Below are 25411 nucleotides of genomic sequence, written 5' to 3'. Positions count from 1 at the left end.
AAAGGACATGGATAATGAAAGAAGCCAGGAGCGTGGGGAAATTTCCAGGCTCCTGCAATCAATTAGCACCCTGAAGGAGAATTTGGTGCAGAGGGGGAAAGCCACAGATGAATGGATGAGAAGACGCATTAATTTAAAACAGCAGATGGAGGAAAAGAAGGAACCAAAAAAGAGATATTCCTCCTCTTTCAAAGAGGACTCCAAGAATTCTTACACAGGTCTGACCTCTGAACTTAATCTTATTAATATTTTTAATAGTATTTATATTGATATAGGTAAACAGCAGCACTCTAAGAAAAACATACTACTCCTTTAAATGCATAAAAAAACTCACACCTTTCCTGTGAGTTATGAATTTGACAATAGTGAACAGCACTAGTACTTAAAATGATCTATTAATGTACCAGTTATGGTCAATACATTCCTATTAAAAAAAAAGTCTTCAAAGATTACCATTGTAATAAGTGTGGCTGTAATAATTCTCACCTCCATATATGCCTCTGTAGCCCTGGAAGATAATTTACCTCTTTGATTTCTCGCTGCACTGCGTGCTGCTGTAACAGTCTGATTTCCCCATGGTGATCATTAAAGTTTGCAATCTTAATCTGATCTTTAAAGCCGGTGCAGGCAGCGTGTTAGACAAACCGTAATCTGGCTCACCTCTTGTTTGAGGCCATGAAACCGTCGTACTCTGCAGACATCTTGCAGGACAGAGCCTGCTGACTGTGGTCTGACTGGCAGCCTGTTACCACCATGTTATAACCTGAGCAGAGAGAAAGAGAGACGAGAAAGAGACCAGGGGGTGAGATTTGGGTTTTAGTTATGTTACTGGATGTTGTGTGTGGTTGCGTGTATTGATGATTATATCATTTTTGCACTGTGCATTATTTTGCCATCTGTTCTGTTGCCTGATCAATGCTGTCAGATTAATAAGTGATATTAGAAAACAAAGGGAAAGAGAGAAGGGAGGGAAGTGCCAACAAAGGAAAGGAAAATAAATTCAATACAGAACAAGTGTCTGATAGAGAGTGTGTGAGGAAACAAATAAGACCAAAAAAAAAAAAACTGACATAACCAAAAATAAATGAAACAAATATGACTGCTGAATTCATGAAACTAATTGCATGAGTCTACAGCTTTAACAGCCTCCACTTTTCATTTCACATTATTTTGGACCCAGATTGAAAGGATATGCTGCCATTTACACACAAGAGCATTTGTAAAATAAATAAATAAATAAAACAGTCACTGATGAAGGGTGATGAGGTCTGGCTTGCAGTCTGTGTCTCAATTGCCCAGTTGTCATTTTACTCGGCGAAACAGACTGGAAATGAGAGGCCAGATGGAAATAGAAGCATCATTGCAGGCAGAATGTGTGCAATGCTAGAATGCAAAGTTGTCACAACAAGCCAGGGTCATCTCTGTGGTTTAGGGTTTAATATTTACGAATAAATAATTAATGAAGTTACTGCTGTTGTGCCACATGAGTAAATGCATGCCCCTCTCTCTGTATGGGTGCGCTCATATTCATCCTGCTACTGTAGATAACTCTATGAAGCTCTTAGGGGAAAAAAAAGAGTCCTACAAACAGCTCAAAGCAACAAAGGCAACTTCAGCTCCTGTGAGGACTGTTAAAAACTTAGACTACATTCATCAGTGGTGAATCTCATAACATCTGGGTGCATCTGAATTTATTGCTGCTCTACAAATATCAAAATTTTTTACTTTAACTTAAATTCACGTTGCAGATCATTGGTCAAGTGTCCTTTAACAGTCTGCCTGCAGTCTCCTTTTAGTATCAGCTGTTTACCACAGTGTGGGCAGTGGGTTTGACACTGGATGTAAATGGCAGACTTTAAAGAGCCGCTCAGGAGCAATAGCAAAATATTTCAACTGGTGATGCCTAAGGCAGCTGCCCCGTTATCCTATGCCAAACAAAGCCTGAGGTAAGACTTATGGGTCACTTCATCTCATTCCTGTGTACAAGCCAGGATTTGAAGTCTCCCTGACTTCCATGGTGATGTCTTTGTGTGCTGTGGCATTGTCATGTTGAAACAGAAAAGGATCTTCCATGCATAAGGCTGTGTGCTGCAGCATCTATCCAAGATGTTCCTTTATTGGAACTGAGAAAAACAGCCCACATAATGAATAAAAGACCGAAACATTTGTATGTGTCCACATACTTTTAGTTTTTTAATGAGAGTCAAGATTGCTGCTTACCTTCTGAACTCAGGTCTGCATCCTCTGTGTCTGTGAAAATGAATGTCTATGCAACAAAAAAAAAGAAAAAGGAAAAAAGGGAATTAAAAACATGAGCTTCGATTAGGCTACATCTGTCTTCTTCTCAACATCTGTAACAGATCGCCCTGAAAGCACTCTCATTAAAGAGCAAGAACACAAACATCATATACTCACGAGGATCAATGGGATCAATTTGATGGAGCCAATACAACGTGACAAAAACAAGGTTCCCTCCTCCGAGCTAAAACAATGAGTCATTATACACAGACACAGCACACACACACACACATATGTTGTCCATAGTGGTCAGAGAATCACGACACTGCTGCCTCAGTTTGTTCTTTGGCAAAGATAGATAGATAGATAGATAGATAGATAGATAGATAGATAGATAGATAGATAGATAGATAGATAGATAGATAGATAGATAGATAGATAGATAGATAGATAGATAGATAGATAGATAGATAGATAGATAGATAGATAGATAGATAGCTGGACAATACTGACATCTGGTGGTGTGAAAATGTTCAGCTTTTTTTGCCTTTTGCCCCTTAAGGATATTTCAAATTCAATATTCAATTCATTTTTATTTATATAGAGCCAGTTCACAACAACAGTCACCGTATCCAAGTCTGTTACCAAAACATGGCATCACATGTGATGATTCTAATAATGTGTTAATCATGAGGCCTAAATACAAAGTATCTGCTGACTGCCTTAAAAAAAAAAAATTAAGAATCATCTTTTTTTTTTCCCACTGTAAAACTCACATTCTGGGAATCTCAGAAAATCCATAAATGGCCGGCATTCTGCATTAACCTCATCTCGTCGAAACTTAACTGAAAAGATTCTAATCTGTATGGTGCATGAGCCACGGAGACTGAGGACGTTTTCACTAATGGGTTTGAACAGGAAACCCTAGAGTCACACTCTATCTCCACAGCCCATCAGGCTGAACAATACAATTTGTTCAACTTTCTGTGCCTGTAAGGCACTAAAAAAAATGCAGACAGCGACAAATCACCTGTTAGATGAGATAAATTTGCTCATACTCTATAAACAAATTTACAGAACTGCCCTAGGCCGTGCGTATGAGCAAATGATGGTTTTAAAAAATAGAAGCACACATCTTTAAACTGAATACTACTAATAATTATTACTATTATCCATCCATTTACTACTTCTAATCCAATTCAAGGTCGTGGTGGAGCTGGAGCCTACCCCAGCTGTCAGTGAGTGAGAGATGGGTACACCCTGGACAGGTCGTCAGTCTGTCACAGGGCTAACATACAGAGACACAACCATTCACACCTGCAGCCAGTTTAGCTGTAGGGTTGCAGGCTTTTCTCATACATCACCGCTGCTTCCATCATTTCTCTATCACACTTTCTCATGATACAGAAAAGGAGGTGTAGCAATATGTAGATTGCAGCTCCACTAACATTTGTACAGCCAGTAATCCAAGTGCATGAAGATGTATGAAGCCTGACCCGTTGGCTGGTAGGAATTATCTGTACAATCTTGATCTTACTACTGGAAACTTTGGACATATGAGCTTCCACCACAGAGAGATTCTAAGTGTATGAAAGCACGTGTCAGCATACATGTGTCTACGTGTGGGTGTAGGATGTATGAAAGACATGCAGTAAGAGCTGAGCCCGGACAGGCAGGACCTGCTAATAACTGTAACCCCTGGATTACATGATGGGATTACATAAATAAACCCAGGTTTGCAGTTTTTAAAAAAGCTAAACATGTGTTATTTGATCTGGTGACAGCGAGATTTCACAAACACCAGTGAGAGAAAGACGTGCAGGAGACTGAAGACAAATGAACATGTGACTGAAAACTCTGTTCAAGGTCAACAGATGGCAGCAGATCTACTGTCACACCCAGACTCGTGTGCTCCTTTAACTTCTGCTTTTGTGTAGCTTTGGGTTAAGGGTGGGATTAGCAATGTAGTGCAAGGGCAGTAAGGGCATCAGAATGCTTTATGTCAGTAGGTCCTTTCAGGTGTGAAGGAAGCAGTATGGGATAAAAACCTGCTTAGATACTCACATTGCAGGGAGTTAATGTCTCAAAAAAGACTGATAATCAAAGGGCGTGCCTATAGACTGCATGTAAAAGGTGGACAAGGCAATCCTGACATTGCCCGCGGGTTAATAAAGTCTCGTTGCTGAGGCTAGAGTTGTTGCCTTCTTGGAGGTTTGGCATCAGGCATGAGAAGTGAGGGTAGCTCTGAGACAGTCAGTAAATCCAGTAACTGAACCTGCAGCTGATAATGTCACATAAGCTTTCAGGGAACTGTCCCCCCGATGTTAATTTGTGATAAGTGTGTGTTTAAAAATGTATAGGCCCACTGTGTGACAGTTTTACTGGCTGTGATTATGTGCGTTTTTGTCTATGTTTACATTAAAGTGAGTCTCCAGCTGCATTCAAAGAGAAAGGCTTCATCTATTCTTAAGTACGCAGTTTTATTATAGCATCCTGCTCCATCAATCAAATCATATTATTCTCTATCTTTCTCGCCCTCTCTCTCCCTGCCTTGAAGTGACATCAAACAGCCTCTAAATCATCACTTTGGTCATTTTAATACAGCTGGAGCTCTTCCCTCCCTCGCTAGTTCTCCCAAAGGCCTATTTCAACCTTTTTTTTTTTTTCTTTTCCATCCCCTCCCTGTCATCGCTCCATCACTGAAGCAGGAGAAGGAGGAGTAATGAGATACCTGGGTCAATCCTCCCTTCCACTATCACCACGACAACCACCACCACCTACGCCACTAAATCCTCTCGAGAAAAATTTGCCATTACAATTAGTTTCCTCTCCTCTGGTCATAACTCAGGCTAAAGCACCTGCACTGAAATCAGCCAGCCTGGGACGAGGAACTAAAATGACACAGCGTGGGGTATGAGCGGCTCGTAAACAGAGTTTGCAGGGACGTTTCGCTGAGGTCAGGCAAGAATGCATAAATCTCAACTTGTTTTGCACACTGTTAAAGGGCTATTAAGTAAGATTTGTGCTACCCCATAACAGAAAATGACTGCAATACATCTTAATAAGAGCCCTGATCAATATTTCAGTGATTCCTTTGTAGTATGATGAGTATATGAGGATGGCTTTCAAATCAGACACCTGGATCCTCGCTGTGTTCAACTGTGAGATTCTGAGAAGCTTTGAAGGGAACTTTGTTGAGAGTGGAGAAAATAATGGTTCTGTCATTTTTGTAGCCCAACTGATGCTGATACCAATAACAGCGTTTAGGAAATAAAAAAAAACATACAGTATACATTCACGCAGTATGCTTGAGTTTTTTTTTTTTTAATTAAATGACTGGAAAATTTTCATTTCTTATTAACTAACAGCCAAGTTAAAGACTTTATAAGAAATCACTGTTTGATGCCAAGCCATCATCTATTAGTGTGATGCTGTGTGTGCTCAGAGCTCAGCCTTAAAAATCCCAGCCATGAGGCTCCCGGCGCAGAGCGTTTGTCCTGATGTTAATGCCAGAGGAGGTTTGGATCGCTGCAGTTACTGAGCCAGCAGAGCGATGGCCACTTTCATACACTATGCACATAAAATTTGTGGTCTGCCACTTTGTGGCAAAATGTTTCCACTCTGCAATAAAACTAATGACAGCTGATGGTGGAATATCTAGGATAATATTATGAACTGTCTTCGTCCTATTATATCCTATTACAGTGCCACGCTCGAACTCAGTGCACTCAAATGTTTGTGAAGGCAGACTGCATGGCCAGGTGCTTAATTTTATACACCTATGGCAATCGGATTAAAAACACCTGAATTCAAAGATTAAGCGGTGGGTCAATACTTTTGTCCATAATTGTGTACATGATGACGCCATTCTTAAATCACATGATGCTTCTTTTGCATTAGATCAGGGATCCTCAAATCCAGGCCTCGAAGGCCGGTGTCCTGCAGGTTTTAGATGTGTCCCTGATCCAACACACCTGAATCAAATGGCTGAATTACCTCCTCAGTATGCAGTCAAGTTCTCCAGAGTCCTGCTAATGACTTCTATATTTGACTCAGGTGTATTGAAGCAGCGACACATCTAAAACCTGCAGGACACCGGACCTCGAGGCCTGGATTTGAGGATCCCTGCATTAGATCCTTTGAAGTTTTCATACCACCATATCAGACAACATATTTCAATACAGATATATCTGTGATAGGTCGGTGTTTGCAAATAATAAAGGTTAATCAAGATATTCAAGCTTCTTTGTCATTTCTGCAGTTATGAACAGCAACAGAAGCGAAATGGTGTTTCGCCTGGAACGAAGCTGTGCAAATAAGTGCAAATAAAGTCAGAAACAAACTAACTAAATTAGGAATACATTAAGACATGAAACCAGCTGGTCAAGCTCTAGTAACCACATGATTCTGACCATGTAGACTTTTCACTGCCATTCACATCATGTTATTTACTTAGCAATCCATTATACTAGTGTCCAAGCAACATGGTTTACATGCAAGGAAACTGACTTCAAGACATACCACTTTCATTAGCATGTGTCAGTATGGGCTAACAGACAGTTTAGTTTAGCATAAAGGCACAGGGTCAAACAGCTAGCATTCAAAATCTAACATCAATTGTTGCATAAAATTAATATTTATGCCACACGCAGCAACAATTTCATACCAAAAAACTTCCAGGAGACATAGCGTCCCAGAGTTTAGGTGCCACTGTAATGCAGTGTGGACACAGAGCACTTAAGCAGTGGGTGGATGGGTGTGTTGTTGTTCATCAAGTAATATGTAAGTTCCTCTCAGGCCAATAATAGCATATGAGATATATTTGAAGTGCTGGTATTGGAGGTGCACATTTGCACATAGATCCTGATTCCAGTCCTTGTGCCAAGCTAGGCTACTAACTTTAGATCTCTAATCCTTACACTCCGTCCACACAGGGAGCGATTTGCTCATTGTTCACTTTGCAGTTCACAGTTGGTCATTCCAGGCTCTGGTTACTACCTTGTCGTGTGTCAATCGATGGCATCCTGGGTTCTCATTGGTAGTTGCTTCAGTGAGAGAAACTTAACTGAGGATCCACTCAGTTTGCATTGCCAGTTGATATTTTGCCTGTCGTCACTTTGAGTCACATGTTATTGAGGCCGTTTAGTTAAGCAATAAAATGTTCTGCAGGCGCAACATCGCTGCTGCTCACTTCCTGTGTGGACGCAGCTTTACACTTGATGTGTGCGTAGTAACATTTTGACAAGTTAACTGAAATATTAAAAAGAAGAATATATTGCCATTAAAAAAAGTGCACAACCTGAGTCACAGATCACATTATTTTATCAGTGGATTCATTTTTATGTACAAAATTAAAGGCATACTATAAATGTAATCGCAATAATCAATTCTGAGTAGTGAAGTGAAATACCGGTGATTTACATTGCAGCACTGTGTATGCATTACAGCATAATTAATTACCTTTTGTATATTGGTGTGGATTTGATGATGTTTAACAAAAAAAGCACTCAATGTGGAAATATGTTTGTGATCCAATATTTAAACAGACATTTAAATTCTGGCTTAATCTGCCAGGGAAAATAAAGCTCTGTGATTGTTCTATTATTTATTTTTCTCTATCTTGTATCAGTTTTCACTTTCATATGTTTCTTCATTATGAATTATAACAAAAGACCTGAAAGGATTTAAACTAATTTGCGTAAAATTTTAAAAAGTTTAAAAAAAAAAAAAAAAGAAATGTGAAATTATTTAATGAAATAAAATGCAGTTAAATTGACTGACAACTTGGAGCTTTAAGCACTTTAAACCTCAAACTGACTTGTATTGACAGAAGCATTACAGCTCGCGATGACCTTTCACATTCAACAAATAACTGCCTGCTCCTCTGAGGCCAGGCACATCAGACCAACAGCGGTACAGACGGAGGAGCCTGAACTCCAAAATACCGACAGCTAAAAAAAAACATGTCAGAAACATTTGGGGAATGCAGCTGGCAATTAGAAAGCAAACTCTTTATTTAGTAGAAATAATAGAAGGACAACATATCAAATGTTAAAAATGCTCATTTCTATTTGACATATTTCAAAAATGAAAAGACAGGGACACATTTCCCATTGTGTTACATCCCAGGAGTTTGGGAATATGATTTTTTTTTTTTTGTAGTTTGGGGCATTCTTGGTTGCATTTTTTGATTCATGATCCTCCAAATGTTGACAGATCTTAACTGTAAGATCTGCAGGTCAGTTCAGTACCAGGACACGTTTACTTTGGATACATATCATTGCCTTCACTGAAAACAACATCTGGATGGCAGCATGTTGCTCCTACACCTATGAATTGTATATAAATTTTGGGGGGTGGGAGGGGGGCACTTCTGTATGTGCTGATAATAAGCTGGACGGTCCTCTTTGGACAGGTAGAAGGCAGCAGTGTATTTCGCTCTTGTTAATACATGAGCTTAATTTCTGTTTGTGGATGCAGTAACATACTGTGTCTCTGTCTTTGCTGGCATCAAATCCAAAATGAGAATATATTTAACAATAAAAAAGAAATTAATAAATGATAGTTTTGTTAAATGCAGGAATTTTATTCAATGTGCAAATCATCACTCTGCACTATTTGCTTTTTACACAGTGTTATAACTATTTGAGAACTCTTTGACGTCCTGCCTTGAAGTCCTGAGGAGCTCTAACTTTTCCCTTTGCACCACTGCAGATCAAAGTTCTCACCTTTTAATGTGAGATATCTCAGCATCTACTGGAGGGATACCCACAGAATGTTTAAGGCCTGCAGATATTCTTGGTTCACAGACGTTGAATTTTAATGATCTTAATCCTCCTCACTTGTCCTCTATGGCACCGTGAGGCCAAATTTCTAACTTTCCCAATACTTCATTTCAAAGCGTGTTACATCCCCTCCACCCTCAGCTGTACTTTGTGTTTTGTGCTAATTTGTAAATGTTAGCATTATAGCATTTTTAATATAATATATTGTTAATAGAATGGCTACCAAATGGCAAGACTTGCTTCTAGAAGGGTTTTGCCACCAGTGAGCTGCTAGCATCACTGTAGATTGATGTTCCTCTGTTACCTTTCCTCCAATGATCTTCCTCAGCTATTAAAAATGTTAGCCATCGCTCTGTCCACTTAAATGTGTTTCCACTCATTAATTCTGATCTTGGTGCTGCAGGATGTGATAGAATTTGATTTTGAAGCTCCACAGTTGGATGGGGGCCAAGATCATATTAGAGATTATCACTATATATTTACAGTTCTAGGGCCTCCAACAAGCTGCTGTCACAGGGACAGTTTCTGTCCGCATCCAGCTCTAAGCGGATTAACTTCAATATATTGTGGAAGCCGCTGCCAAGCTGGTTGACTTTTCACCCTGTGTGTGCGTGCACGTGTGTGTGTGCGTGCGTGTGTGTGTGTGTGTGTGTGTGTGTGTGTGTGTGTGTGTGTGTGTGTGTGCGTGAGTATCAGGTTCATTCTGTTCTGCAATCAGCCTCTCCACTTCCTGTTCTATGACTAGCTTCCGTTTTAGTATTGTTAACGGAGTCACTACACAACGGCTGCTTCCCCTCGGCTGAGACAACCTGCCTGCACAGCTTCCTGTGTATGCATGTGTGTGTGTTCTCTTCTACTGTGGGGTCTGTAGTTGCATCTTTGTGTCACTGTGTGGCTGCAGACATGCACAGATATATATATATATATATATATATATATATATATATATATATATATATATATATATATATATATATATATATATAAACAGTGTGTGTGTGTGCAAGCACTGACAAAGCTAATGAAATTGTCTGTGTTGCATTTGCAGTGAGAAAGAGGAAGAGTAAATGGGGAGAGATCATCCTCTTTCGCTCGTAGATTCGAGCCTTTTATTTAGGCCAACGCGTCTTTAAAAAGTCTTTCTGCACTAACAGAAATGTGTTTCCTCAACTCTTTCATCGGGTGTAAAGAAGGAAAGGAACTCTGTTTGAAGAAGCACGATGTGGAATTAAATGGCACCACTGTATTCAGTGTATGCACGTATTTAAACAGAAGTCTTCTGAAATTCTAAATAGTAAAATTGCTCACTGCTCCTTCCTGAGTGATCCCTGTGCTGCGTCTGTGTATCAGTGCTGTCAAAGTCAATTTTTGGTTTCCAGAGATTCACCAAGGTCTGATTTTAAAGGCCAGGTTCAAACAAACCAACCATCTGCAGACTGATGACATTGAACTATAAGATATAGATGATAAAGTTTTTGTGTTTTTCTTTTTTTGTTTGTTTATTTTGTTGGGGGGGGGGGGGGGCATTACTGCCACAAATATATATATAGCTGGACAGAGCATTACTGAGAGGAAAGTGAGGCAATGTGCCTGTAACTAAAGCAAAAGAAATCACTTGGATGAGGGAAAAAGATGGGAAGGAAATCCACCACATCTGTTTGAGATTCTGCACCACAAGTACCAGCAGTGCTGTATGTGCAAAATCCTGGATGCTCTGTAGCAAAACACTTTTAAGCCCAATACCCAGTACCACAAAGGCCAGGCTTTTCAACAGGTTTGTTACTTTATGCTACCTCACAAAAGCCCAGCACAAGACACCACAGTTAACATACTAAACTAAACCCTTACACAGGCATGACATGAGATACAAACTGGCCAGACTGGAAAACCAAAATACAACTGGTTTGTTTGTTTGTTTGTTTGTTTGTTTGTTTGTTTGTTTGTTTGTTTGTTTGTTTGTTTGTTTGTTTGTTTGTTTGTTTGTTGGGGGTGTAAGACACTTGTTCCACTAGTACACTGATAAATAAAATATAATATAAACTAAATTTAACTTTATGAGCCATGAGACCTGCGGCTCCAGAGCAGAAAGGAAGTGAATGTTTTCACTTCGTCTTTAGGCTTCCAGCACATGGTCTGAGGGGTCACATGTTTACTTTTTTATGAAATATTTGTATGAAATACTGACTAAAACTGATGAGCTCCGGCTTTACCTCTAACCACTAAAATCCTCACTCGGTTCTGCCAGTGTATGATTACAGTACACGCACATTTAAGTTCGTCAGTCCTCTCGTTGTTTTGTTCACCGGTTTTGGGTCATCAGTTTCCTTTGATTGCGTAAGAACCTAAGAATAAAAAGTTCGGGACGATGGGACGGGATGTTTCAGCCTATGTTTTTACTGGTGGCCGTTTAATTGGATCAGCAGCTACTGTGTGATGAGAAGTGTAAGAAGGCAGATATAACAGACAGACACTCACGTGCGCTTTGGTTCTGGAGATCCAGGTCTCCAAAAGAAGCGCGAGGCGCGTTCTGTGGAACCTGCCGGTGGTTTTCACAGCTATGTAGATGTCCTCCAGCTTTAGTTTCGGCTGGCTGACATGTGCGACCTCAGACACCGAGTGCCCTTCGTTTCCATGAGCAAATATAGTTTCGCCACTGCTTCTGGTATTTTTAGTCGGGTTCTGCGCGTCCTTGGCCGAAGAGGCATCCTGCTGGATGGACCGGTGGTGGAGCGCACCGGTTGATGGATGGTGAACCACGGTGAGTTTGGGAATGCTGCTGGTTTGTAGCTGAAAATCCACGTAGAGAATGATGAAGAAAGTAAAAATCAAGACAAGCAACCTCCGGCGTATCCATCTGTTACGCATGGTAAAATAACAGAGAAGTTCATCAAAGACTGGAAGTCATTTAAAATGTGTCCTCTTATTTAAAATCAGCGTCATTTTTTAGTCGGGTTCTGGGTTAATTTCGTAGCGGGTGCACCATCACTTCTTCTTCTTCTTCCTCCTTTTTAATGATTTCGTCACAGTTCCTGAATAGCATAATTAACTCATAATTCTCACGAGTGCAGCTTAAATATCACTCATGTCAGTCATAAAGTCGATCAGGATCTAAAACTTTGTCGGCTGTGAACTCGTCGGCAAAAAGACGTATTTCCTCTCACTTTATGTAAAAAAAATAAATAAATAAAAAAACTCAAAGATATATTTGACTTTGCATGTGCGGCTCTGCGCTGTCTCTACTGTCAAACTAGATGAAACAATGAAATTTCCTGCCACCGCTGTCAAAATAAAGCACAACAGTGAGCATGATAACGCACACATCCGGTTACAATCTGAGAATAGGAGCATAAGCATGCATCATATAATAGCGGACAAAACACACTGAATATCTCGTTCTTTATACATTTACTTTGATTTTTGCACATTTTTTTTTCTCTTTTAGATGTGCTATTAAATGAGTGAAATAGATTTTTTGAGGCAACACTCATTATGGCAAAGTGTAAAAAAATGTTTGAAGATTTCTTTTGCAAAATTCCTTAAAATGAACACATCAATTCTGTCATTTACAAGCGTATTCAGACCGTTCAGTAAGTCATCTGTATGTATGGAAAATGAGCTTCCTGTCATTGTTTGTTGGTTAAAGGAAACCATCAGGACTGACACCCACGATAGACTTCTGCTCTGTCTGTCAGAAGAGCTTCGACACAACAAGATATGCTCCAAGAACAGGGGTGGGTGTTTCTAAATCAAGTGATTGATCAGGGCAACCAAGTCACTCCCCACTGGATGAGGAACACCAACTTTGATTGAGGGATGCCCACACTGTGTTCAAATCACTGGTATGCTACCTTTGTAACATACAGCTGTGATAGGTATACTACAGTAACTGACAAGGTGAAAGAGAGCCTTCAGAGGGCTCTGGGCTGCACTTTACCATCTTTTTTATGTATTTATTTATTTGCAGTGTTTTTTTGTTTTTTTAATAGGTTAAACATTCAAAAACACTGAACTGTGACTGAGTGTTTTCCCCTAGAGAGCATCAGTGACATGGCAACCCATATTTCTGGCCAGAGTGTGATGATGGAGGAAATCTCAGCGAGGGTCTAAAATGGAAAGGGTACATCCTTTTCTCAGTATCTTTCATCATTGCTCATAAAAAGCTGAAGACAGAAACGGAGAATTTAACAGTATGAGGACAGCCTCGCCACTAACGCTGTACGCTTGTTCTACAGATGGCCTGTTGGGCTCCTTATATTCAATATTTTACTTACTATCAAGGGAGATTTCTTTTTATTTATTTGATTCATTTGCACAAAACAATCCAAAATAAAAGTCGTAGCTTTAAAGCTGCTTTCTTTTTCTTTTTTCTTTTTTAGCACTAAACAATCATAAATAGCCCTCTGAGGAGTAGCCACAAGTGGTAAATAGATAAACATTTGAAAAAAAAAATGTGTCTTTTGTTCTAAAGTTCACCATTGCTGGTCTGGATGAAAGTTTCGGCTTTTGAGTAAGGGTTGATACTGAGGGGTTTCTGAAGCAGATTTTATGGCAATCCCAATTGTTAAGGCATTTACAGTAGTTCAAAACTATGAATGTTTCCTCATCAGTGCAACTTGAATTTTCTGTGGACTTCAAATGTGTGCACAAAGCATTTGCTAGTCCCTCCTGTAGACAGAGATAGTCTTCCGCATACAGCAGTTGCATGAAGTAATTAGTTTTCTTTACCAGTTGTATAGTTAACACTGTTTTAGATTTCATTTTAAAGGGATACAGTTGCCATTGTTGACCATTTTGTGTGCTGTAGTTATCACAGAGATTTGTCTAGAACTTGAGTGGGTTGGTGTAATTGTGTGATTCAGTAGGCAGGATTAGTTTTATACAAAAAAACTCTTACTCTTGTAGGAGTCGATGGAAGGAGACACGAGCAGGTATGTAGTCTCAGCTTTATTCCGTAAAAACACACAACAACTAGCACTCCAAATATAACTCCCTCCAAAGGAGGAGTCAAGCCCTTTTATCCCAGGCCTCTCTCTCCCGCCTTTTCCAGCTCTATTCCGGTCTCTCTCTTCGCAATAAGAGCTTGGGGCATTCTGGTGTGAAATGTGCATATATGTGGCCACCACACAGGCCCCCCCTGAACACACAGAATGGCAAACAATACAATAATAAAAACAGCAACCATTTTCAACTCAACATAGCAAAAAAATAAAATACCACATCAAGAGTATCTCCTAGGGGGTTTAACAAGGCGGCCGCTACGGCTGTGCTTGGCGACCACAGGTGGTGAAAACGAGGGAGGGGCATAGCCCCGACCACGGCGAGACTGCCCCCTCGCAGGGGAAAAAACAGCAGCTGGGGGCAGGTCCTCCGAGTGAGGCATAGAAACGGGAGGACGACCGCGGCGCGGAGGTTGGGCCAACTCAATAGGACCATCCGGAAACATGTGAGCAGGCTTAAGGCGATCCACCGAAACCCGCTCCTGACGACCTCCCAGCTCAACCAAAAAATCCTTAGGTCCCACCTCTAGCACACGGAATGGACCATCATAAGGAGGTCGAAGTGGAGAACGGTGCGCGTCATGGCGGATAAAAATGTACTTGGCAGACATCAGGTCCTTTGGCACATATGACTGTGGAAGGCAGTGATGCGCCGCTACTGGGGCCAAAAACCTATCATTCCCCGGGAAAACCGGCCCGCTCCTTTTGTCGACCCCCGAAGCAGATGCACCAGGAAGGAATTCCCCTGGAACCCTCAAAGGCTGGCCCAGGACCAGCGCGGCTGAAGAAGACTGCAGGTCCTCCTTAGGTGTCGCACGCAGGCCCAGCAGGACCCAAGGAAGGCGGTCAACCCAGCTGCTGTCCACCAGCGCAGCCCGTAAGGCAGCCTTCATGGTACGGTGGAACCTCTCGCAAAGGCCATTGGCCTGCGGGTGGTACGCGGTAGTGCGATGGAGTCTGACGCCAAGGTTCTCCGCCACAGCAGTCCACAGCTCAGACGTGAACTGAGGACCCCTGTCAGATGTCAAGTCAAGCGGTACGCCAAACCGAGATACCCAGGAGGAGACGAACGCACGAGCAACATCTGCTGAGGTGGTTGACGCCAAAGGAACTGCTTCAGGCCACCGAGTCGTCCTGTCCACCATTGTCAGGAGATGGGTGAAACCCCGGGAAGGGGGAAATGGACCTACCAGGTCTACATGGACATGTTCGAACCTTCTCTGGGATATGGGAAAGTGCTCCAGAGGGGATTTGGTGTGTCGTTGCACTTTGGCGCGCTGACAAGCAACACATGAGGAAGCCCACGCCCTGACCTCTTTCCGGAGGCCGGGCCACACAAACTTGGCCCCTACCAACTTAACTGAGGCTTTAACTCCTGGGTGCGAAAGAGAATGAACTGCCTCAAAAACCCGCCGACGCCAGCAAGCAGGAACCAAGGGGCGAGGCCTGCCCAATGACACGTCGCAAAGTAGGGTTACGCCACTATCCTGAAATGAGACATCTTCCAAACGCAAACTGGACTCGGCCACCTTAAAAGCCTGAATCTCCGTATCCATAAGTTGGTCGGCAGCCATGGCAGAGTAGTCCACTCCCAAATGCACAGAGCTAACCTGCGCCCTGGACAGACAGTCAGCCACCCGATTACACTTGCCGGCGACGTGCTGAATGTCAGTGGTAAACTCTGAAATAGCAGAAAGCTGCCGTTGCTGCCGTGCAGTCCATGGTTCTGAAACCTTTGCCATGGCAAATGTGAGAGGTTTGTGGTCTACAAAAGCGGTAAAGTCACGGCCCTCAAGCAGGAACCGGAAATGACGCGTCGCGAGAAAAAGGGCAAGGAGCTCCCTGTCAAACGTACTGTACTTTCTCTCCGCATCCCGAAGCTTCCTGCTAAAAAAGGCGAGGGGCTGCCAAGCACCACCCACCCATTGTTCGCACACGGCCCCGACTGCAAAATCGGAGGCATCGGTAGTAAGGGCAACAGGCGCCTCGGGAGACGGGTGGGCCAGCAGGGCAGCGTTGGCAAGAGCAGCTTTGGCACTGTCAAATGCCTGCACCCGCTCAGGTGTCCACTCTATCTCTTGGTTGCCTTTCTTGCCCTTAAGTGCATTGTACAGAGGGTGCATGAGGTGAGCAGCCCGGGGGATGAAACGGTTATAAAAGTTCACCATCCCCAAAAACTCCTGCAGGGGCTTCACTGAGGAAGGGCGCGGAAAAGCAGAAACTGCCTCCACCTTAGCGGGCAGGGGAAACGCCCCTTGGGGCGAAACGAGGTGTCCCAAAAACTCTATGGCCGGCAGACCGAACTGGCATTTAGCTGGATTCACAATCAAACCGTGCTCACTGAGACGCTCAAACAACTGGCGGAGGTGCACTGAATGCTCCGCGGCGGAAGGGCTGGCAACCAGTATGTCATCCAGATAGACGAACAAAAATGGCATACCACGCAAAACGGAGTCCATGAGGCGCTGAAACGTCTGTGCCGCGCCCTTCAGACCGAAGGGCATTCGCAAAAACTCGAAAAGGCCAAAAGGAGTGATAACCGCGGTCTTGGGCACATCACGCGGATGGACAGGAACCTGATGGTATCCCCTCACCAAATCCACCTTTGAAAAAATAGTTGCCCCCGCAAGATGAACCGAAAAATCTTGAATGTGGGGAACCGGGTACCTGTCATTAGTCGTCGCATTATTAAGGCGCCTAAAATCCCCACAAGGGCGCCACCCACCGTCAGCTTTAGGGACCATGTGCAACGGGGACGCCCACGGGCTGTTTGAGCGGCGCACAATACCAAGGCGCTCCATGTTTGCAAACTCCTCCCTGGCTATCGCTAACTTCGCGGCATCGAGCCGGCGTGCACGCGCAAAAACCGGCGGACCCACAGTGGTAATGTAATGCTCCACCCCATGTTTAGCTACGGCTGCAGAGAAGGTGGGAACCGTGAGGGTGGGAAACTCGGCAAGCAAACGCTGGTACTCATCACCTGTGGCAAGCATGTTAGCGAGGGGCAGGGGGCCAGGACTACCAAGTGTACAGGGGTAGGTATCAAAAGACACAGCATCTATCAAGCACCTATTAGCTACATCGACCAACAACCTGAAAGCACACAAGAAATCAGCGCCGAGTATAGGTACTGACACAGACGCTATCACAAAGTCCCAGTTAAACTGACGTCCCTTGAAACACACAGTCACCAACCTCATTCCATATGTGCGAATGGGGGTACCGTTCGCCGCGTCCAGCAGGGGTCCGCGACATTGTCCCAAGGCGTCCGCAGCTGAAGCCGGCATGATGCTACGCTGAGCACCCGAGGCCACAAGCAGACGGCGTCCCGAAGCAGTGTCCTCAATGAAGAGCAGCTTGTCCGAGCTGCCAGCGCACACAGCTGCTAGTGAGCACCGGCCCTCTCGTTTCCCTGGTGCTGGAAGGTACACGGCGGAATGCAGCGCTTCGCCTTCACTCCATACCGGCGATGATAGAAGCAGAGCACGCTCTCCGTCCTCCGGCGCTCTGCGACGGCGGCCACAGCACCAGCTTCTCTCGTCTCCGCCCCTTGTAGAGCCGCACTCGGTAAAAGTGCATGCACACCGGAATGCCTGGATGCCAGCAAAATCTTGTCCGCCTCTTCAGCTAGCCCGCGGTAATCCTTGGCCCGTATCAGAGCGGAGCTGGCTAGCGCGGTGCGCACGGGAGGGGGGAGCTGGCGCAGGAACAGATGCGTAAAGAGAAACGAAGCGTCGCCCGGGCCGAGCAGAGCCAGCATGTGCTCCATCAGCTCGGAGGGTTTACCATCTCCCAAGCCATTCAGGGATAACAGGCGATCAGCCCGCTCTTCGTCTGAAAGCTGATAAATCCGCAGCAGGTTCTCCTTCAGCGCTCCATACTTGCTAGCAGGCGGCGGGTCCCGGAGCAGTCCCATCAGCCGGCGGGTAGAAGCAGAGTCCAGCGCCGCGACGACATGGTAATACTTGGTGTCGTCTGAGGTGATCCCGCGGAGGTGAAACTGGGCCTCCACATGCTGGAACCAAGGCTCTGGATCGTGCTGCCAGAACTCCGGGAGCTTGACCGTGGCCGCAAAAATAGCGGGAGAAACGGCGGCGGCTGGTGAGGAAACGGCGGCGGCTGGTGAGGAAACAGCGGCCGCGGCCGTTGAGCTGTCGTCAGCAGACATGTTCTTTAGTCGGGGTCACCAATGTAGGAGTCGATGGAAGGAGACACGAGCAGGTATGTAGTCTCAGCTTTATTCCGTAAAAACACACAACAACTAGCACTCCAAATATAACTCCCTCCAAAGGAGGAGTCAAGCCCTTTTATCCCAGGCCTCTCTCTCCCGCCTTTTCCAGCTCTATTCCGGTCTCTCTCTTCGCAATAAGAGCTTGGGGCATTCTGGTGTGAAATGTGCATATATGTGGCCACCACACTCTAACATTCCCCATCGCTAACCCCTCATTTAGGGCTAAGGCTTTGTTGTGTTTTATAGCAACTGCAAAACAAATATAATTTCAGAAACTACAAGTTAATATTTTTCAAATTAGGTTTCATACATAAATTTGAACTGTAGCTCTTCTTTCCTCAGCTTTCCATTTATATCCCAAATAAGAAAACTATCCATCCATCCATCCATCCATCACCCACAGGAAATGAATATGGACTAAGCTCTCACTGCAGTTATGCAGCTGCCTCCAGAGTCCCACAGGCTAACCAAACCCTTATAGGATTCCTTCTTCAGCTTGATGGGCCCCTTCACCTCCGATAACCACCATCTGGTTCAGGGATTACCACCACGACAGGCACCAACCACCTTGCAGCCACAGCTCTGAGCAGAAACCTCAACACTGGAGGTGCAGAACATGGTCCATTCAGACTCAATGTCCTCAGCCTCCCTCGGAATGCTGTTGAAGTTCTGCTGGAGGTGGGAGTTGAAGATCTCAGGAACTGGGGCCTCTGCCAGGCATTCCCAGAGCACTCTCACAGCACGTTTAGGTGCGTCAGGTCTGTCCAGCATCTTCCCCCGCCACCTGATCCAACTCACCACCAGGTGGTGATCAGCTAACAGCTCAGCTCCTCTCTTCACCCAAGTGTCCAGAACATATGGCTGCAGGTCTGATGATATGATTGACCTGCGATCTAGGGTGTCCTGTTGCCACATGCACTTATGGACATCCTTATTTTCTAACATGGTGTTTGTTATGGACAAACTGTGGTTTGCACAGAAGTCCAATAAAAGACCATTTGGGTTGAAGTCTCCCAGCAGGACGATGGAGTCACTGGATAAAGTACCCCACCCAGGAACTCCAAGAAGGGTGGGTGCTCTGAACTCTCATTTGGTGCATAAGCGCAAACAGCGGTCAGAACCCATTCCCTCGCCCGAAGGCACAGGCCATGTTTTGAGGTGAGCCCGACTATATCTGAACCTCACACACTAGCTCAGGCTCCTTCCCCACCAGAGAGGTGACAGTCCATGTCCCAACAGACAGTATCGATATCCAGGGATCAGTTCACCAGGGCCTCTGCTCTTGGCCACCCTCAAACACACATTGCCCCATTTACTCTCCATTTATCTCTCAACTGCTGCTAATTAAACTGTCTAATCTAATCTAATCTAATCTAATCCAAACATTTGATAAATATGAAGACAACATTTTTATTTTAATTTATTTTTGTCTGTTGTGAACCTTTTTCACATTATTATTTGGGGGCCTATCCTACATTTGTCTGAAACAGAAATTAAATAAAACCAAATAAGATGCACCTTTGAATTTCTGGAGAGGAACCATCACTCTTCCACTAAAAATCTGTAGCTCTCTCTGAGCTGACAGCAGTTCAGTGCTGTATTCACTGTCTGCTGTTCCCTGGGCTGCTGTCTCTGGAGACTGTCGCCAAGAGAGAAAGAGTTTGATACAATTAATTCACCTCAGACCCTCATCACCACCTTTGTTTATTTGTCCTTTCTCAGCGTTCTCGCCTTACATCCATCCCTTGAACCCTCCCTCCTTTCTCTCAGTCTCTCTCGCTCCCTCTCTCCCTCCCCTCTTCCACTGACCAAATGCTTTCCTTTTCCCTACTACTACCCCACCCAGGGAGGGCCAGCCCACCCCCAACCCACTCCTCCTAGTCCCACAGGTAAACCAGAGATGCCCAGAGCACACCCTGGCCAGGAAAGACCCACGATCGCCTTACGGCCTAGCTGAAAAGTGCTCTTTCTAAGTAAGTACATTGCGGCCCCACTTTGAACAAAGAGCCAGGGGAGTCAAGGGACCAGACCCTCTTTCAGTGCTTTGTCTGTCTGCCTGCTCTGAGCTCTGAGTCAGACAGAGACTTGGACTGGACTCAAGAACTGGTATTAGAGGGGGGGGGGGGGGGGGGGGGGGGTCACAAATACACAAATGAGGAAGCCTTACCACTTACAATAAAGCATGGGCATTGATAGTTATAGGACAGGTAAGCATTCATTTCACATTTAAATTAATCTGAACAATATTAGATTAGAAATTCATGTTTTTAGACACAGAGGTACAACAGACAAATGTAGAATAAGATGTCTGCACGTCACTAAAAAGGGAGGCTTACTGAGACGGCTATTTCTGTCCTAACGTTGATAGCCAGAAATTCCCCATCAGTGCTTTTAACCAGATTAGAGCGCTAATCGTAGGTCCCACTGACAAACAAAACCCCACAGAGGACACCACTTAACTCCAGAGGCAGGTAAAATGACCTGACCTGCGTGTGTGTGTGTGTGTGTGTGTGTGTGTGTGTGTGTGTGTGTGTGTGTGTGTGTGTGTGTGTGTGTGTGTGTGTGTGTAGCTCAGGCAGAGCAAAGCTTAAGTACCTGAAAATTCTCTCTCTTAACTTTCAGTCTCCTGCTGAACTGCTGCTGAAATTCAATTCAAAATCCAAGAACCATCGCATCACATCATTCAACAACCCAATATTTTTATAACAGCCATCGTTTAAAACCCACAATATTTCAGATTAATTTAATCTTGATGTATTACAGCAACCCGACCTATGCACACTTTCGCTGCAACCGAGGCATCAGCCATGCCTTGTGCAGCTTAAAGAAATAAATGTAAACTAAGACATTAGATGTTAAGATTTTAAATATTTTCTTGTATTCTCTGACACTGAAGTCAATATATGGTGGCTGTAAAGGGGGAAAATGTTTCTGGTAAAATGGCTTTTTATTGATTCAAACTTGGATTCAAGCCTTTACATTGAGATTGTGTTTCAAAATAACATAAATATTGTGTATTACCATTTATAGCTTTTATTATCATGGTTAGGGACTAACAAGTGATTTAAAAAATAAAGGAGATTTACTGAATTCTGTACAAGCGCATACACTGTGCAAAAGAGCTGTGAGCCTGTGCTATGGCATCCGGTCAGAAGAGGGCGCTAATAAACCTTCTATAATTGTTTCAGAGGTCTGAATGTTTCTGTATATCAGGCAATCCAATGGTGTCCCTGGAGTCAAGTGACAAAGACGTAGGCACTGCCGTTCATCTGCAGCACAGGTCAAACAGAGGGAGTGTGTCTACAGCTCCAGTTCCAAAAAAGATGGGACACTGTGTAAGATGTAAATGAAAACAGAATGCAGTGATTTCTGAATATCACAAACCCATTTTGAATTTGATGGCAGCCACACATCTCAAAAGAAGCTGGAACAGGGTGAAAAAAAGGCTGGGAAAGTAAAAAGAACTAAAAAGAAACAACTGCAGGAATAATTTTGCAACTACTTTGGTTCATTGGCAACAGGTCAGAGAGATTCTCAGAAGTAAAGATCCGGCTGGAATTCAGTTCAGACGAGATTTAGACAACGTTTGTCTCCCAGAAGTCCAGCAACATTTTTCACAGAATTCCAACTTTTTTGGAATTGGAGTTGTAATTTCAAGTCTTTTCTTCCATTCACTGTACCAAACAAATCCAGCTGGTCTCCAGGAATGCAACAGCCACTTCAGTAATGCTTTAAAAACTATAAACCATCACAAAATTATTTGCTGACATAAATCTCCATTCTCTGACATCTGAAATGTTTGTATATGAAACAATTTTCCTCTGCAGTCTGCAAGAATCAAGATCAAGAAGTTTATTATCATATACACCGCAAAACATAGTGGTTATGCTGAGCAATGAAATTCTTACTTTGTGAGTACCCTTCACACAAGTGAAATAAATAACTAACTTACGTATTTGTTGACTCCCTAAATTATACTCAGTCATTAAAACTTTGAGATGCCCTGCTGTAATAAAAATGATAAAGAGGGTTTTCCATGGATGACGACAAAAAAAAAATGTTCAGGCTGGATGTAAATAATTTCACTGATTTGCATCACACACTGCATGCCCTCCTTCACCACATCCATGAACCTCCTCTGAGGTCTTCATTTGTTCCTTCTGCTTGTCCAGTACATCCACTTTCCCTCCTCTGCACATGTAAAAACCATCTTAGCCTTGCCTCTCAAACTTTGTCTCCAAACTGCTCACCCTGAGCTGTCCCTCTGATGTACTCATTTCTAATCCAGTCCATCCCGGTGACTCCCGGTGAAAATCCTAACATCTTCAGCTCTGCCACCTCCAGCTCAGCCTCCTGTCTTTTTGTTAGTGCCACCATCTCCAAGCCATACATCACAGCAGGTCACACTACCACCCCTGACACTCATCCCCACCTGCTCCACCCTGACTTCACTTCACCTCTTGTGCACCGTTCTATTGCTTTGGATGGTTGACTCCGCGTATTTAAACTAATCCACTTTCACTGACTCTAGTCCTTGCATCTTCACTGTTACATCTGCCTCCCTCTCATTCACACATGGGTATTCTGTCTTGCTTCTCCTGACCTTCATTCCTCTTCTCTCCAGAGCATACCACCACCTCTTCGGTCTCTCTTCCACCCGCTCCCTTCTCTCACTACAAATCACAGTGTCATCTGTAAACATCAGAGTCCACAGAGACTCTTGCCTGACCTCGGCTTTCAACCTGTCCATCACCACTGCATTTGGGTCACAAGCTATAGTGTCTTAAAAGTTTTTTACCTTTACATACGTCTGGTGGAATAACAGCATGTTGCCACTAGGTGTCACTGTCACCCAGAGATGGGACGTAAGTAGATTTTTCAGGTATCTGTACTTTACTTGAGTATTTCTTTTTCTGACTACTTTTTAACTTTAACTCCCTGTATTTTTACACAAATATATGTACTTTCTACTTCTTACATTCTCAAAACAGGCTCATTACTTTAGGTTTAACGCCTCTAAGAGAAGTTTGCATTTCCGGTCACTCTGCTGTCAAACATCAAACTGATCTGAGCCTAAATGGAGGAACAATAACGCATAAGAGACAATTGTCATCCCCGGGGCTTATCGCATACAAAGAGATTAAAGAGGCAAAACTATGTCATTTATGTATCATTTATAGCGCTATAATCAGGGGTTACAGAGTGCTCGCGGTACTTCAGCATCTTAGCTAGCTCTACTGAAGAGGAGCGAAAATAAAGAGAGCAACGTGCGGGCAGGTAATTTTAAATGCAGCGTTTCTAAATGCTCAACAAATATCAGCAAACACACAAAGTGTCTGCAGTTTGTCACACAGTGTGTCTGCTAGCTAAAAGAAGAGCTGCTGTGTTTCTAGGGGGAGAGGAAAAGAGAGGGAGAGAAGTTCACTCAGAGATGGAGAAAGAGGAGAGGAAGAAGAGAGGTTAGATTTAAAGGTAAGGACTGCAAAACAAACTGAAGTATGCTAACACTGTGTAATTCAAAGATTGTATGAAAATACTGCAGTTTACTGTGTAATAAACAGGTCAGCTTGCTGTACTGTATTTACAGTAAAGCTCTGTGTTGGTGCACAGAGGCTGTGTTGATGGTCAGAGTTACAGGTTACATCAGTGCAGCAGAGATGAGTTTGAATCAAAGCTGCTGATGCTGAGATTCATTCACTGAATCCAACATTTCTACAGCCTGTATGCTGTAAACCCAGATTTTGATACCACTTAAAAATATTGAGATCACATTACTTAAAATTGCCTAGAATGTGAACATTACTTGTTAATGCTGAGTAGACTGTACTTTTTGATGGTCTATCTTATTGTAATCATGTGTTTGAGTTCAACAACTATCATCAAGTTTTGCACCTGCTAAAGATCTGGTTTATACCAGTTTTAACAGAGTGGATTGATGCGCAGCTGCATGGTGGCGTGATGGTTAGCACTGCTGCCTCACAGGTAGAATACCATCTAGAAGGTCTGGGTTCAATTCCGGCTTGGCCCGGGCCTCTCACTGTTTGGAATAGTTGACATTTGGTGTTTTTGTTCACAACGCTCTCTCGTATTTATTGTTCCATGGACAAATGTTATTTGTAAATGTTAATGTACCAGCATTCAGCAGGGCTGAGTTTTAGCATGTTTATTTACCAAATTTTAAACAGACACAGTTCAACACAAAAAAAAAGATTTGTGTTGCTGGGCAGCATGGTGGTGTGGTGGTTAGCACTGCTGCCTCACTGGGGTTAGGTTAATTGGTCTCTCTAAATTGCCCACAGGTGTGAATGGTTGTCTGTGTCAGTCCTGCAACAGGCTGGTGACCTGTACGGGGTGTATCCTGCATCTTACTGCCTTGTCAGCTTGGATAGGCTCCAGCCCCCACCACTCCCACACAACCATGAAAAGGATAGGGGGGGGTTGATTGATCCAAAGACATTTTATTTTTTCATGAACTATAAAAGATAAGTTTGGTCAATTAGAACATGCAGTTTAGTTCAATTGGAAATGGAGTAGTGCTTACTTAACAGGCTGAGTTAAATAAACTGTTTCATTACTTAAAAAATTTAAGGCAACGAGTTACCTTGGTTTTTTTTAAGTAGATTCAACTTATCTGGGTTTACAGTGCATGCTGTCAGTGTAGGGGATGGAGATCAGCTCAGATAGCTGTGAAATACTGGGTTACATCTTTGTGAATTCAGTTTATCCACACAGAGCAGTAAACCTCAGAGCAGCAGCAGCAGGTCAGCTGATCACAGCCTGCACACCAACATCATTTACTGGAGCTCACAATAGAAAGCTGTGATTCTTCTCCCCATGCAGAGCCACTACAGCTGATCTTAGGGTTCCGCCACCTTCTGAATCCCACTGTAACCCCTGAGTATCCTCATGTTTGTGTTTAGGTGAAGGCGTAGTCACCCTCTACTATGGAGGACACAGAGAATAGACCTGTGTTTAAATTCCCTTTCACAGTTTGTGTCCTACATAACAGATTCAAACTGTGTGCATTCATTAGAATTAAAATTTAGATTGGAATGATGTTTCTATTCTCATGTGATATTATTTTATATTATTAAAATAAAATATATAGAGGTCCAGTTAGCTTTGTACAAAACTAGCTGGTAGAAACGTCCTCCAAAGAG

General features: G+C 43.4%; 1 protein-coding gene across 1 annotated transcript in view; it reads right to left on the bottom strand.

The window, feature by feature from the left end:
* The window catches only part of mfng (MFNG O-fucosylpeptide 3-beta-N-acetylglucosaminyltransferase), a 29970-nt gene extending 17727 nt beyond the window's left edge, over positions 1 to 12243 (bottom strand). The window contains exons 1-3 of the mRNA XM_030733395.1: positions 11499 to 12243; positions 2221 to 2266; positions 661 to 763 (exon numbers count right to left, since the gene is read on the bottom strand). Coding sequence (XP_030589255.1) covers positions 661 to 763; positions 2221 to 2266; positions 11499 to 11888 — 539 coding nt within the window. The 5' untranslated portion in view covers positions 11889 to 12243. The remainder of the gene's footprint in view (positions 1 to 660; positions 764 to 2220; positions 2267 to 11498) is intronic.
* Positions 12244 to 25411: the final 13168 nt, after the last annotated feature.

The sequence above is a fragment of the Archocentrus centrarchus genome, chromosome 1, assembly GCF_007364275.1.
Source record: "Archocentrus centrarchus isolate MPI-CPG fArcCen1 chromosome 1, fArcCen1, whole genome shotgun sequence".
In the NCBI taxonomy this organism is placed as follows: domain Eukaryota; kingdom Metazoa; phylum Chordata; class Actinopteri; order Cichliformes; family Cichlidae; genus Archocentrus; species Archocentrus centrarchus.
The sequence above is the reverse complement of the archived record's forward strand: the minus strand, read 5'-3'. Positions and strand labels throughout refer to the sequence as shown.